This window comes from Ctenopharyngodon idella, chromosome 11 (genome assembly GCF_019924925.1).
Source record: "Ctenopharyngodon idella isolate HZGC_01 chromosome 11, HZGC01, whole genome shotgun sequence".
In the NCBI taxonomy this organism is placed as follows: domain Eukaryota; kingdom Metazoa; phylum Chordata; class Actinopteri; order Cypriniformes; family Xenocyprididae; genus Ctenopharyngodon; species Ctenopharyngodon idella.
The window spans coordinates 7,418,106-7,433,913 of NC_067230.1; the positions used below are offsets into that span (position 1 = coordinate 7,418,106).

A 15,808-nucleotide genomic window follows, 5' to 3' on the forward strand; every position below is an offset into this window, starting at 1 on the left:
CATGAAAATCTCAACAAAGTTGTCATGTGTCATGGTACTCCTGGTTATTTGTTTGTTTTCATCTGAAGGCCTTGTTTGGCAGAACCCATCTTTTACATTTTATCAAGCTTCATTGACTTGATAATAGCTTCTCTAAATCTGGTTCCAAGGGTATCAAAGGTGTCACGATACGACGGTTGGTTGCTTAAAACAATGCCATACATCTGGTTTACATTAATTTTCACTTTAAGATCGCCTGGCTCAAAGCCAGAGCAGATAATTAAATTGAAACCTAATCAAAAGCCTCACAGAGAAGTTAAATGGCCGCTGTGGCAGTTTCTTTCTTGTTAGCTGGTTTGTCATTGTAGTGTCAACACAAAGAGAGGCGGCAGAGAAGTGAGGCATGTGTGAGAAAGACTGAACGCTGATTCATCTTTAGCATTGACTGGCTCAGTCTACCAGAGCAGCAGGAGGAGAACCATGCTGTGCTGCTCAGTCTCAGCTTGAAAAGCTAATATCACTGTTAGCATGTTTGTGACCGGACTCAAAAATGCCATTTAGGGGAATCAGTATCATTCCTAGCAGAAATGGGTAGTCGTCAGAGCAGTTCTGTTTAGCTTAGCCTAGATGGTAATGGAATATTTTATAATAAATATTTTTTTATAAAAAATGCTGCCATGTTACATTTACCAGGTGTACTTTTTCTGAAGTAAATTTCTAAATATTTTTGGAGCTAAAAAGTTTCCACTAATGTTCCCAAAGATCTGAAGTTTTAATTTCAAAATGCAGTAGTTGACAACACAAAAACTTTGTTTCTTTTAGGTTTTCATAGTCTAATGCACATTTTATTCAGGTGACAGATATTTCGACTCACAAAGTGTTTTTAAGTTCAATTAAAGGTGGACTCAGTAGAATTTTAAAAACACTGTTTGGAAGTTAGTCGGGCCGACACCAACAACAAACGTGTAGGGGCCTATGACGGTCGAGGAGAGAGAATGAGCAAGAGGGAGATTTAAAAATAATAATAATAAAAAAAACTGCAGAACGAGAGATGGGACACAATACAAAGAGCTCAAAAGAATATTACTGGAATGAAGGTTTTTGACTGGGCAAGCATTTTAGGACCGCATTTATATTAGAAAAGCTTTCCAGCGCTGGAGAGCGAATGGGAAGGTCTGAAAACAGACTCGGAGGCTGCTTTGATTCCGCTTCTCATGTGAGTAACACGGTTTTGATTGTCTGGAGCTGCTGTGCTGTTTGCGACTAACAATGAACACTTTGTATTTACTCTTGTGTATGTTCATCAACTGCGCTTTATTTTTGCATGTGTAACAGTGGCCAGATAGTGAGAGTATTGCAGTTAAACCACTGCACGCTGACAACCTCTACAGAATGCAGTGTTTAGCGTCATTGTTAGTGCACTTGCCTCGCCTGCCAGCAGCGGACAGGCCGGGGTTCGAGACTGACTCGGAGCAGGGTGGTTAGGATTGGAGTGTGAGTTTTGGGGGCGGAGCAATGAAGAGAGGGGTGGGTTTGTTTGGATTGTTTTAAAAAAATCAACAATGTACAACAGCGTTTTTCAAAATCTACTGATCTCACATCTAAGGGTGTGTTCACACTTGTCACGTTTGGTTCGATTAAAACGAACCCTGGTGAGATTGCTCTGTTAGTGCGGTTCATTTGAACATATGTGAACGCTGCCATCCAAACCTTGGTGCGCACCAAACAAGCGGACCAAGACCGCTGAAAAGATGGGTCTCGGTCTGCTTCCAAACGAACTCTGGTGCGCAACACAGACCAAAGACATGTAAACAAACCAAAAACAGGAAGATGAGACTCTAAAAAGGACAGAATCCTCACGCATATCAGTTTTTCTCGTCATAGTCACGAGTTTGCTTATCACAGGCATCAGACGCGCGTCTCCATGCAGCAGATTGTTTGTGTGTGTGACAGAGGGATTCCCGCCGCTGCACATTTCCACTCCTTTACACATTTTAAAGCTCTTCACGAGTTCCCAGCTGGCCAAAATACCATCATATGCAGGCTACGCACACACAACAAGCGCATTTACCTCAGCACACAGCATTGTTTTGGATGTTCAGTAAGTTCTGTCTCAAAATAGTCAATACGTCATAAAATCTGACCAATCAGGTTGTGAACGTATCCCTATGCCTTTAGGTTCGGTGGTAAAATTGCCAATCTGAACGCTAATCGGACCAGGACTAAATGTTTTTTTTTTTCTTTTTTGGTCCGGACCAAATGAACCGAACGAACCGAATTACAAGTGTGAACGCACCCTTAGTGTGGTTCATTTAAACGTGTGAACACTGCCATCTGAACCCTGGTGTGCACCAAACAAGCGGACTGAGACCGCTGAAAAGATGGGTCTCGGTCCGCTTCCAAACGAACTCTAGTGCGGTTCGAATGATATATGACCGTAACACAGACCAAAGACATGTAAACGAACCAAAAACAGGAAGATGAGAACCTAAATAGGACAGAATCCTCACGCATATCGGTTTTTCTTGTCATAGTCGTGAGTTTGCTTATCACAGGCATCGGACGCGCGTCTCCATGCAGCAGATTGTTTGTGTGTGTAACGGAGGGATTCCCGCCGCTGCACATTTCCACTCCTTTACACATTTTAAAGCTCTTCACGAGTTCCCAGCTGGCCAAAATACCATCATATGCAGGCTACGCACACACAACAAGCGCATTTACCTCAGCACACAGCATTGTTTTGGATGTTCAGTAAGTTCCGTCTCAAAATAGTCAATACGTCATAAAATCTGTCCAATCAGGTTGTGAACGTATCCCTATGCCTTTAGGTTCGGTGATAAAATTGCCAATCTGAACACTAATCGGACCAGGACTAAATGTTTTTTTTTTTTTTTTGGTCCGGACCAAATGAACCAAACGAACCGAACTACAAGTGTGAACGCACCCTTAGTGTGGTTCATTTAAACGTGTGAACACTGCCATCTGAACCCTGGTGTGCACCACACAAGACCCATCTTTTCAGCGGTCTCAGTCCGCTTCCAAATGAACTTTAGTGCGGTTCGAATGATATATGACCGTAACACAGACCAAAGACATGTAAACGAACCAAAAACAGGAAGATGAGAACCTAAAAAGGACAGAACCCTCACGCATATCGGTTTTTCTTGTCATAGTCGCGAGTTTGCCCATCACAGGCATCAGACGCGCGTCTCCACGCAGCAGATCGTTTGTATGTGTGACGGAAGGATTCCCGCCGCTGTTTTGACTCCTTCACATATTTTATAAGCTCTTCACGAGTTCCCAGCTGGTCAAAATACCATCATATGCAGGCTACGCACACACAACAAGCGCATTTAGATTCGGTATCTTTTGGTTCGGTGATAAAATTGCCAATCTGAAGGCTAATCGGACCTTTTTTTTTTTCTTTTTTTTTTTCGGACCAAATAAACCAAACGAACCGAACTACAAGTGTGAACGCACCCTAAGTGTTATCAGGCTGTTAAAATAAGGGCTTCTTATTTTGTCCGGTTGACAAAGGTGTCACGATAGAACGGTTGATTTCTCTGAGAGTTGTTGGTTGTTATTTATGAGAGTTATTTCTGTGTTGAAATGAGCTTTGTTGCAGAATAAACTACAATATGTGCCAGATTTTTTGCCAATGATCTAAAGTTCAAAGTTGATAGATTTATGGAGCAGACTGCAGCCCTCCATGATTTTATTAATGTCATCATTGGACATGAAATAAGAAAAAAAAAAAAAAAAAAGCAATGTTCAATGTTGTTTGGACTCCATTGACTTTAAGAATATCTTTTGTGAAGAATCAGAAGCTAGTCAGTCAAACAGGTTTGGAACAACATGACTGAAATTGCTGATCTAGTAAACATAGCACAGGTGTGTTCTCTGTGGAAAATATTTTTGATCTTGGATGAGGCTTAATCTGTGTCTTGCACACCCGTCATGTTATTCTGCAGTATCATTAAGCATTTAATTATGAAAACACCCACACATTGGCATCATGCATGTGAGTGTGTGTGTACTGACAGAATATGTACATGAATTCATGCATGCATGATGTGAGCATGTGTTTGAATTGTGTATGCCTGCACAATTATATGCACTCATTATTCTGTATTCTGTATGAGTGCATTGGCATGTGTACACTCGCTTGTGTGTAGGAATCCTCATGGAAGGGTGTAGGTGTTTGTAGCTTTTTGAGTACTGAATTTAGCCCAGCTGGAGACAGGAAGGGGGACACCATGGCCACAGCCTGTCCAGATGGCCCTCCACCCAACAACGCAACTGACTGGCCAATTCCTCCTTCGTAAGGCTCTGAACTCACCATTAGTTCAGAACCCTTTGGAATGGAACATGCAGGGTATTTAAAGACATGTCCTTTGGTCTTGAATCATAAACCGTAAGTTTGTTGGATGAAAAGTGACTTTCTGTTTGATTTTTGCAACAGGATTTTTAAACATCCAGGCCGCCATCTAATGGTTTCAGTTTTTAGCTGGGCCTTGAATGATGGAAATACAAAATCAGCTAATTTAAAAAATACTTAGCTAGTATAGCAACATATTTAGCAACTTATGTTCATAAATTTAATGCAAATATCTGTGTATAAATTTATAAGCATGCATATTTTGTAATATAATTGCTTAATAGTTTGTGATGTGAGCATACATTAGTCTTGTTTTATATTAGTGTCAGGATCAGTAGTTCATGCTTCCATTTTTAACAGAGATTCGGAAGTCACCTTCTCTCAGTGACTTCCTGACAAATGGCTGATGGATTTTGGCCTCTAATCTAATAACAGTCCTGCTAGAAAGGACTAATTAAGGTTTTCAGAGCTGTGCGTGTATGGGATGGAGGCTTGCAGAAAGCCACATTCAGGCATTAAATTGAATACAGTTTGCTGGAGGTTTATTTGGTATGGTTGGTATGGTACATCTAACATAATGTAATGATTTATGCTTAAAACTTAATTCAAGATGTATTCTCTGCAAACAAGTCTTGGCAACTTATGCAGTTTTAATTTATTTTATATAAATACACTACTGTTCATGAGTTTAGGTAAGTAAGATTTTTAAAACATTTTTTGAAAAAGTTTCTCATGCTTCCCAAGACTGCATTTATTTGTTCAAAAACACAATAAAAACTCTAATATTGTGACATATTATTACAATTTAAAATAACTTGTTTTCTATTTTAATATATTTTAAAATGTAATTTATTCCTGTATTGGCCAAGCTGAATTTTCAGCTGCATTATACTCCAGTCTTCAGTGTCACATAATCCTTCAGAAATCATTTTAATATGCTGATTTGGTGCTCAGGAAACATTTCATGTTATTATCAATGTGGAAAACAGTTGTGCTGCTTAATATTTTTTCAGGATTCTTTGATTTTTTTTTTTTTTCCCGCTCTGATCTATATCGCCCTTTTATGAATATTTAATAAACTGTTCTCCATGTATATACAGTTCTCCATGTTCTCTGTATGTATATATAAATATGAGCATTGGAAGGTGATGACCTTTCATTTGAACAGAGATATTTTGGCACTATTTATTGTAATTGTGAAGGTCAGATATATGGGTTGATCCTGTAACAGAGGAAAAGTGATGTCAGGAATGTCAGTTTAAATGCACTAAAATGTTTGTGTCTTACAGCTGGATAATCCTGATGAACAGGCTGCCCAGATTAGAAGAGAGCTGGATGGACGACTCCAAATGGCTGATCAGTTCACAAAAGTATGAGTTCCAGTCTCATACAATTACATATGAAGCTGTAGGATACTGTTCTTTTCAGGCTTCTAAAGTAGCCTATTCCAAGGCACAAAATGTCCCAATGTCTTGTTTTGTCCCTCTTGGCCAGAATTGTTTTTCTTTTTCTCTCTTTAACACCTTGAATAGGCTGGCAGGTTCCCTAAGTTTGTGTCCAGGGACATGGAGGCCATGTACATTGAGGAGCTGAAGTCATCAGTGAACCTGCTGATGGCCAATCTGGAGAGCATGCCAGTGTCTAAAGGTGGAGAGTTCAAACTGCAGAAACTCAAGAGAGGCCACAACACTTCCATCATTGATATGGGCCAAGAGGACGAGAATCAGCTCTCCAAGTCTGACGTAGTTTTGTCTTTCACTCTGGAGGTACTTGTTCCTGCTTAACATTTCAGCCTGAATCAGAATGTAGCATGTTCAAATAATATTGAGGTCGAAACATGACCTCTTAAAACTCTAAGGCCACATTCACACAGCAGCAGAATACGGTTGTCAGTCCTGTATTTGAGTCCTTAATACGGTTACGTTCACCCACAGTATGGTTATTTACAGGAGTGACAATCGCATTCTATAACAGAACTCACACCCATAAATTTTCAGGACTCCGGAACCACACTGGACAACTAGTTGTCTGTCATGTCATACAGTGCGAGAGAGCCGCTACGCTAAGGGGTTACGTGTGTGTAGTTTCACTTTCGGTAACTTACAGCGGGGGAGAGCTGAGCTGTGCGTCATCTGAAGGTTTTAGATCCAGTCACTGTTCACCACCTGAGCCGCTCCCATCAGTTTTGTATTCCATGCGTGACTCAAATGTGCCGTGTCATGGCCGTCAGCGTGAGGCGCTATAAAGAACGTGAGACGCGAGTGTAACGGTTATAGGTGCATGTTTACATTGAAATTGCTGTCGGTTAATAAAGATTTGATGGATGAACTCGCGGATCAGCTGGACTCTGTCCTGTCAAAAGACTTTTCAGTTTTATGGACGTCGCCATCTTTGAAATGACTTTCGCTATGGTTATTAGTAAGAGAATACGGGCTTGACTCTTGTTGCACATTCATACAGAGAGTATTCGAGATGCTGCTGTAAGTTGCTGTGTGAACGAGACGTTTCGAGACTCACACCTGTAAGTAAATACGGTTGGGCCATTTTTTAAGGGCCATTTTGAGCAGTTTCCGGTATCAAACTGTCTTTGTTGATTTATTTTTTTCATTATGTCTCCAATTAAATTTAGCTGTAGTTAATGTAAATCACAAAGGACTAAATAAAAGAAGTGTTAAAAATAATATACTTACACATATTCTGATAGTCCTATTGAGGTGTAATTAGATTTCTCAAAGGAGCCCTGAGAAAAACAAATTTAGGTAATGAGGTAATTTTCTCCTGTTTTCTTTTTTGTAACCAAAGTCATGTTTGAAAAACACAGACATTTGATTCGTTCAAGAGTAAAATCACGAAGTGCATCTGTAAAATGCAAAATATCCATCCAAATAGGTTTATATATATATATATATATATATATATATAAACCTATGTATACATAGGTTTATATATACTGTATATACCTATATATATATATATATATATATATATATAGGTTTATATATACTGTATATATACATTCTGCATTCAAAATCATGTACATTAGTGTTCAAAATTTGGGCTGTTGTTACCTAGTGGTTAAAGAGTTTCAAAATTTAAAATGATATTGCTTTTTTGAATTTCTCACCCATTATTTTGGCCTTGTTTCAGATCTTTTTATAACACTGAACTTTCCAGAATACCACATCTCATTGCCCACACTTAAGAAAAGCGAATTTATATGAGCACATGAAACAAACACAAACACAGCATCAACTCTTTCCTTTTCACCACCATCTTATTGTAGCTTGATTTGATGAAATTGATTTGAAATTGATTTGATCATCAGTCTAAAACAATGTCCAGATGAAATAATTGAATCTGTGATGATCTTGACATTTATCACTAACTTGACATAGAATTCCCGTGTTCCCGTTTATCGGGTGAAAATGTAATTTGCACAGCTATTGCTTTGAATATCTCATTACAACATGTTGCATGTCACTGTCAAATATAACAGACCATGTTGGTGCATTAGCGACATTCTGGTCTTTGATTTGCAGAGAGCGACAAATTGAAATTGTCATCTTCTCTTCATTGTGCAGGTTTAAAAGAGGACAGGAGAATTCTGAATTTGTGTGTGCGTGTGTGGGTGTGTAGACAAGCCTTACTTAGCTCAAGCCACAGAGAAAATCCTGAGTGGCACTGACAGCCTGCTATAAAGCTAGCTTTAATCAAGTGACAGTATCTGAGAGGAGATATTCCCTGAAGAAGAGGGCAATAAAACCATGTGATGTATGTCGTGTGTTAACAGCTCGTTCCCCTTTCACTGATACCTTTGTGATGACGGCTTTATCTGACACATCGGTTGCTGTGTGTGTGCTTGGATGAAGGTGGAACTTATCTCAAACGTCAAAGGATTAATTCCCCCAAAAATTAAAATTCTGTGATCATTTATTCACCCTCACGTTGTTCCAAATCCAAATTACTTTCTTTCGACCAGAGAAAATAAATTGAGAAATTCTGAATAATGGGTTTTCCCTCATTAAATCACAATGATTGGGGACTGGAGCTTTTAATCTAAAAAATTGGTTTTGCCATTATAGACAATGTGTTTACATAACGTCCACTAAAAAGTTTCATATTATTATTTATATTTACTCCCCAGCATCTAGTTCCCTTAGGAGTTGTTTCTATAGATCTCCTCTTGTTTTCCCCACAGGTGGTGATTATGGAGGTACAGGGTCTGAAGTCTTTAGCTCCAAACCGGATTGTTTACTGCACTATGGAGGTGGAAGGTGGACAGAAACTTCAGACTGACCAGGCAGAGGCTTCCAAACCAACGTAAGTCTGGCAGAAAAATCTTGTCAAGCATTTTGAATGCTCTCAGCATCAATATTTATTGAATCCAGCTTCCCTTCTCAGCAGTAGTTCATGCACTGAGGAAGTTTTGAAGAGTCATTACCTGTTACACTGTCATGTATTAGAGCCTCTAGGCCTTGAAAGTTGCTGTCTGGAGTAAATGATTCTCTTGCAGACTAATTAAATCAGTCAATGTACACTAACCTACAGAAACCTGTTGAGGTTTGATTGCTTGTCTTCATGCATACAGACACATTCCCACTGAACCGTTCATGTTATTTAGAGCTAGAGGAACTTAATCTCAAATCCCATCAAATGCTGTTTGCTGAAGCTGTGTGTGTGTGTGATTTAGCTCATTACATGATCAGTTGATCTTATTGTTGTGTACACAGTAGGCTCATTCTGTTTGTGGTGAGATGTAACGCTTAATGATGAAGTAACAATTCTGGGCATGTAATCAACACTTACGAAAACCGTACGCTGATCGCATTACTCACCTAGACATTGCATTTGTTTGTGTGTGAGGAGACTGATCCAAGGGTAAGAAAGCGAGGAAACACACACACACACACAAATTCTCACACCTTTTACTGAACATGCACCCACTCATTTGGTCAGCTTACACTTAACACTCTTAATCAATGTGCATGCTGTATGATTTTTGACAAATTTCTTTGGTCGTAGAACAAAGTCTCTTGTTAATGAGCGTTCCTTTTAAGTTAAGATCTTACTATCAAAATTACCTTGCATTCACTCTGAAACATAAGCAGTCAACTATAAAAGCTTGTTTATCTCAGAGTATATGCAACTATATATCTCTCAATTGCAATTTTGTTTCTTATAGCTGAACATATATCTTGCAATGTGACTTTATCTCACAACGTGACTTTCTCACAACATGATATCTCTTTCAGTTGTGACTTTGTTTCTCATAACTGACTTTACAGTATGTCAGAATGTGACAATCATTTACATTCGTAAATATTACATTTGTAAAATCTTGCAATTGCAACTGTTTCTTATAACTGACTTTATCTCACAATTGCGACTTTATTTCTCATAATTGACTTTATATCACACAGTGTGACTTTATATTACGCAATGTGTCTATATCTCACGGTTATGACTTTGTTATTGTTAAGTAATTGTTATTGTGACTATATCTTACAATATATTTTTTAGGCGGAGGCTATTTGCACTAAGTGCAAATTGTGTTAAATGCTATTTACACTAAGTGAAAATATCAGTATTTTCTGTGTAAATAGTAGTGAGATGCTATTTATATCTAGTGCAAAATAGTGGCAGATACTATTTGGACTTCAGTGTATTGTAGTATGTTATAAAACAGTATGCAATAATAACAACATATTCAGCGTACATGATTATATTTAATAAATTCACAAATGGATGCTGCCTTATTGGGACATTGCTTGTCCCTATCCCTAAAGCCCTCCCCTAAACCTACCCTTAAATCGAACCATATTGAACAGTAACAGTAAAGGTGTCCTCGAAGGTCCAGGAAGGGAGCCATGGTTTTAAGCATGGCAATGCACCGATGAGCCAAAACATTATGACCACCTGCCTAATATGATGTAGGTCCTCTGTGTGCGGACAAAACCGGACATTAGAAGCAGATCCTTCAAGTAACGTAAAATTGCTAGGTGGAGCTGCTATGGATAGGCCTTGTTAGTTCAGCACATCCTACAGATGCTCAATCAGATCTAGGGAATTTGGAGGGCAGGGCAACACACAGTGTTCATGTTCCTCAAATCATTCCTAAATAATGTGTGCAGTGTGGCAGGGTGCATTATCCTGTGGAAAGAGGTCACTGCCATCAGGGAATACCATTGCCATGTACCTAGTTTGCAACATTTATGTAGGTGGCAAGTGTCAAATTGACGTCCACATGAAAGGCTGTACCCAGGCTGTTTCCAAGCAGAACATTGCCCAGAGCATCAGACTTCCTCCACCATCTGTCATCTTCCCACAGTGTATCCTGGTGACATTACTTCCCCTGGTAAATTGCGCACACGTACATAGCCATCCACGTGATGCTAAAGAAAATGGGACTGATAGAACCAGGCTACCTTCTTCCACTGCTCCAAGCTCCAGTTCTGACACTTGTGTGCCCATTGTAGGTATGTACTGTGTGTTGTGACACATTCCTCCCATAACCATCATTACAATTTTCTGTGACTTGTGCCACAGTACACCCTTTAGTCGGTTCCGACCATATTCCGATAATCTTGTTGCCCTCGCGCATCGATGAATCTTCTAAGTGAGTGATGTGTCTGTGGCCAAGTATGGTGTCCCATATTCGGAATTTGTGTTCTGCATTTCAGCCATCCAAGTGCACACACAGCAGTGAGTAGTGAACGCACACCGTGAACACACCCCCCGAGCAGTGGGCAGCCATTTTGTTTTGTTTTGCTCCGGCGTGGGAGTGATTAGCTCAATGTCACCTCAGTTGTGGGTAATGAGAGTGGAAGAGAGCGCTGTTCATTCACTCCCCCCACCTACATTTCCTGTCAGTACTGAGACTCGAACCCACAACCTTCAGGTTACAAGTCTGACTCTCTAACCATTAGGCCACAACTGCCCCATCTTGGATGCCCAACACTCTGTCGCCGGTTTGTGGTTTGTCCCTCATTGGACGACTATTAGTAGGTTCTCACCACTGCTGGCCATAACAATTTGGCCCTTGTCAGAGTCTCTCCGGTCTTTACTCCTGCCCATTCCTCCTGCATCCAACACGTTGATTGCGAGAACTGATTGTTTGCTTACCATATAATCAACCCAGACAATGACATGTTAAATGGTGTGTAAATGAGAATGTCAGAATGTGACGGTAAGAGATTGATGATGTAAAATGCATAGTCAGTGCTGTCAATCGTGACCACAGTCTGCAAAGATGTATGCTGCACAGCCTGACATACAAGACAGTTGATGTGCCTTGGCTTTTGCCCATGATTTCACTGAGGTCACATCATATAAGCTGACAAGCAACAATTGTAAAATAAAAAAAAAAAAAACTGCATGGTGTACAGCCAGCTTTACACACACACACACAAACAAAAATGCTCATATCCACTCTCTTTCAACTGAAAATACACAGTTGCTCGGATCAACGAGCTCTCACATTTACAGACACATTTGGCTCACATTTCTCCAGGGCTTGCTGTAATGCTAAAAGCCTGCTGGGTCTCAGGGGTAGAGCCGTGTGAGGATGAATGAGAGGGAGTCTGGGAAAGCAAAAGAATGATGGGAAACTGCTGGGAGACATGCATTCTGTACCTGTTTGATCAGACACCTTAAGATTGTGGGGACTGATCCCAACACATCTCTTTAATTAAAGGGCATTTGCTCGCTTGTGAGTGTTTGAGTGAGAGAAACAAGGAAGTAGATAAAAACAAGGAAAGAAAGGCTGCTTCGTAAGCCTCTGAGTCTGCTTGGGGGTTAGAAGGGGGCTACAAAGACCTGCTTTAAAATGGCTTTTGCTTTCATAACTGCACTTGTATGAAAGGGGAGTGGTTATGATGAATGAAAAAAGCAATTTTTCAAATCATATTTCAGTCTGATTTGTCCTGTGTTTGGATTTGGGGCTCAGATTGTAGGATGTGCTTTTCAGGCAGCAGTTTTTAGTGATTGAATGCTACCATGACCCCCTGTTGAACCAGCCTTACATAAAAACTAAGAAAATGAAAGGGTTGTTGACAGTAGGTCATGTATCAAACCTGCCTGGGTGGCAGATTTGTTTTAAAAGGGGGGAAAAACAATGCTAAATGCTAACCATATAATTGTGCGTAGTTAGGATTAGCACAAATAATTATGCTTAATAAGAAAACAGAAAAAATGCTACCAATACCCAGTCAAACTCACACTGCAGATTCATCTGTCACCAATTGGTAGCCAAATGATGCATAAGCCAATATGGACAGGTTGTTTGACATGCATGACCCAATCATGAAAAAACTATGCAGAGTGAAAGAAAATATGACCCAGACATTAAATGCGGGTTCACTTGCGATGAGGGTGATATATATATATATATATATATATATATAAAATGTATATATGTACTGTAAGTAAACATAAATGCTTTAAACACAAAACTGTTGTGATTTGAAAAGAAGGCATTGGTTGGCATTGGCCATGTTTCTGTTCTATTGTGTCACAGTATTGTTGCTCTAGGCGCTATGGATTACATAATTCAGAGAGCTTTGCTGATGAGTGTTTTGTTGTGTGTGTGTGTGTGTGTGTGTGTGTGTGTGTGTGTGTGTGTGTGTGTGTGTGTGTGTGTGTGTGCACCAGTGATGGGAATAACGGCGTTATAAATAAACAGCGTTACTTTTTTCAGTAACGAGTAATCAAACAAATTACTTTTCCCCCCGTTACAACGCCGTTACCGTTACTGACAATAAAATGCTGTGTTACTATAATTTATCTCACTGATGCGGTTTTTATCCGAGGCTCTCTCAGCCGTAGGACCTGCAACGTTTTCTCTGGTGTATGTTCTGGGGTGGGACACATAAGCTAACTGATGATGATTGGTGTGTGACTAGAGATGATATACCTGCAAAGCGTTTTGTACGGTTTAGTCATGCACAAATACAATTTTAAACCGATAATAATGTACGATGCTCTGTGTGTGTGTGTATGTGTGTGTGTGTATCAGAGCATGCGAGCGGAGCACGAGCTCAAACCAGAATACCCTTTGTGACATGCTGGATCGAAAATATGTGAAATAAGTTTTTTCTAGTCGACTAGTAGTTGTTCATTTAAGCCATTAGTTAACTAATCACATTTATATTAATTTAATTTCTTAACTACTGGAGAGAATAAACCATAATAATGAGCATTTAATATAGGCTATAGCACTCAAGCGCACGCATAAAGCTTGCCATAAAGAACCGGCAAAAGTACTGATTATGAATGTGACAAAAAACAGCAAGGATACATTTTAATTGTTTATTAATAAACTAATGTTTTTTGAATCAGTGTCGGCTGCAAAGATGAAGTTGGCATTGCTGACTCTCATCACTCCGCGCTTAGAGAGAGAATGCACATTTCATTCGGATTACATAATCAGAGAGTAGCCTATTTCTTTTCATTTGAATTATTTCGCTTAAAAGTAGACATTTCAAGTTTTCTATAGGTATATTTCTCATGTCTGTGAGGCAAGCAGCCTATACGCTGAGTTTCGGTTCATTTAGCCTTTAACACGCTCCAGTTCACGTGCAAGTGATCGCGCCGGCGCCTCCATGTCATGATTATATTGTCTGCTATATTTGCTTCTTATTTATTAAATCCAGGCAAGTGGTTGATGAAACAATTTTTACAAAACGAAATTCACTTTAAAGAAAAGTTTTCTACAAAACAAAACTTAATGAAGTGGTCAAAATCATGTCGAACCCACTCCATGTCTCCCGATATATTACGCATCTTGTGATGTATCCTATCTTACTCATGCTGTTCACTTTTCATAATCAAATAGATGAATTTAAAAAATAACATAGGCCTATTTAAACATAAATATGAAACTACGTTTTCTTTAATGGCTACCGACACATACAGTACAGAGAAATTTCATGTCGTGAGCAAGAGCGGATCATGAGTCATGAGGCGGATTAGACATAATTTATTTTTAGACTTATATTTAATATTGGGGGCATCCAAGTTATTTGACATATTTGAGAAAAAGTTTTTGTGAGAAGTAACTAGTAACTGTAACTACTACTTACTTTTTGTAAAGTAACGTGCCCAACACTGGTGTGCACTTTGCATGTTGTTGTTTTTTTTTTTTTTTTTTACAGTGTGTCACTTGTGATATAGATCAGTAATATAGATTAGTGTTTCTCTGCCACATGGTTTGGGGCTCAATGTAATGAACCTCTGATCGCATTTATCAAATTTTGTGGGTCAGTGTATGTTTGTATGTTTGTGGAATAGTTAGTGCTTATGTTCAGGCAATCATTTGGCAATCACACATGTGACTCACTAACAACATTAACACTTTATACAAAGGGTAATAATATTGAGTGGAAATTAAAGTTTAAATGAGTTTTAAATACAATTTATTTTATATACATTTTAAATACATTTTAATTAAGATTTAATTACTATTCAGATTTTTTTTATTATTATTTTTTTTTTATTCTTGTAGTGGACAACTTAATAATAATAGAATAAAGATCTACAAATGTATGATGACCAAGAATGTTATTTGGTGCAACTTTCTATTTGGTTTTGTTTATTGTACAACAATTAGACAAAAAATTGGTCTCAGGATATTGATTTATCATGTCAAGAGAGGATAGCTGGTCCAGGGGCACATGGACATGGTCAGCTTTTGGTGTGTACAGTTTGACTGAAGCTCAAAAGTGACAAAATGAGTCATTCTCATTGGGCATCATAAAATATTGATGTGGTGTATATGTAAATGTGAGCTCTTATACTGCCACCTACAGGGTTTATTGGTACTAACAGCTCTATGCACTGTGATACAGTGAATTTCATTTACTGTACATGCAAATGAATACAAACATATGGCTCAATCTCTGGCAACACTGTTATGACAACTTCTTTATTTAAAAGAAAGAAGCATTTGTTCAAATTTTATTTGTTCAGTCTTCAAAAAGATTATGCAGAATATATTGCATAGCCAGTCAAATGTGTCCAAAAATACAGTAGTACCTTAAAAGATGTTTTTTGTGTGTTTTCTGTGTGAAAGTTTGAAAATATATTCTGATATGGCTAATATGAGATACCAGAAAATGTCAAATGAGACTCATGCAGCCAAACAGAGCTCAGTGACTTACACAACTATTATTTATCAATTTCTGAAAGCAACATGTAATTTATGGTAAAATGGAGGGTTAAAACTTCAATAATATCTGCCTACTGGACTTTTTAATTGGTCAGAAAAACATTTTGGAATGTTTGCAATTGGAGGGGAAAAGAAATGTTTTTCATGTTAACATTACTGCTTTTATGCTTGAAGTCCCGTTAAAGTCGATCTCAACAGAACATGGGTATTAATAAGAAAATTTCCTTCATTTTCTACCTTGCTGTCAGGATTTAGCCATGTTCCTCTGGGACCTGTTGTTAGAATTG

General features: G+C 38.7%; 1 protein-coding gene across 19 annotated transcripts in view; it reads left to right on the forward strand.

Moving 5' to 3' along the window:
* Nucleotides 1-15,808, forward strand: part of cadpsa (Ca2+-dependent activator protein for secretion a) — a 136,670-nt gene that overhangs the window by 41,935 nt on the left and 78,927 nt on the right. For all 19 annotated transcript variants that reach the window (XM_051911566.1, XM_051911567.1, XM_051911572.1 and 16 more), the window contains 3 exons: nt 5,647-5,727; nt 5,890-6,123; nt 8,556-8,677. In XM_051911566.1, coding sequence (XP_051767526.1) covers nt 5,647-5,727; nt 5,890-6,123; nt 8,556-8,677 — 437 coding nt within the window. The remainder of the gene's footprint in view (nt 1-5,646; nt 5,728-5,889; nt 6,124-8,555; nt 8,678-15,808) is intronic.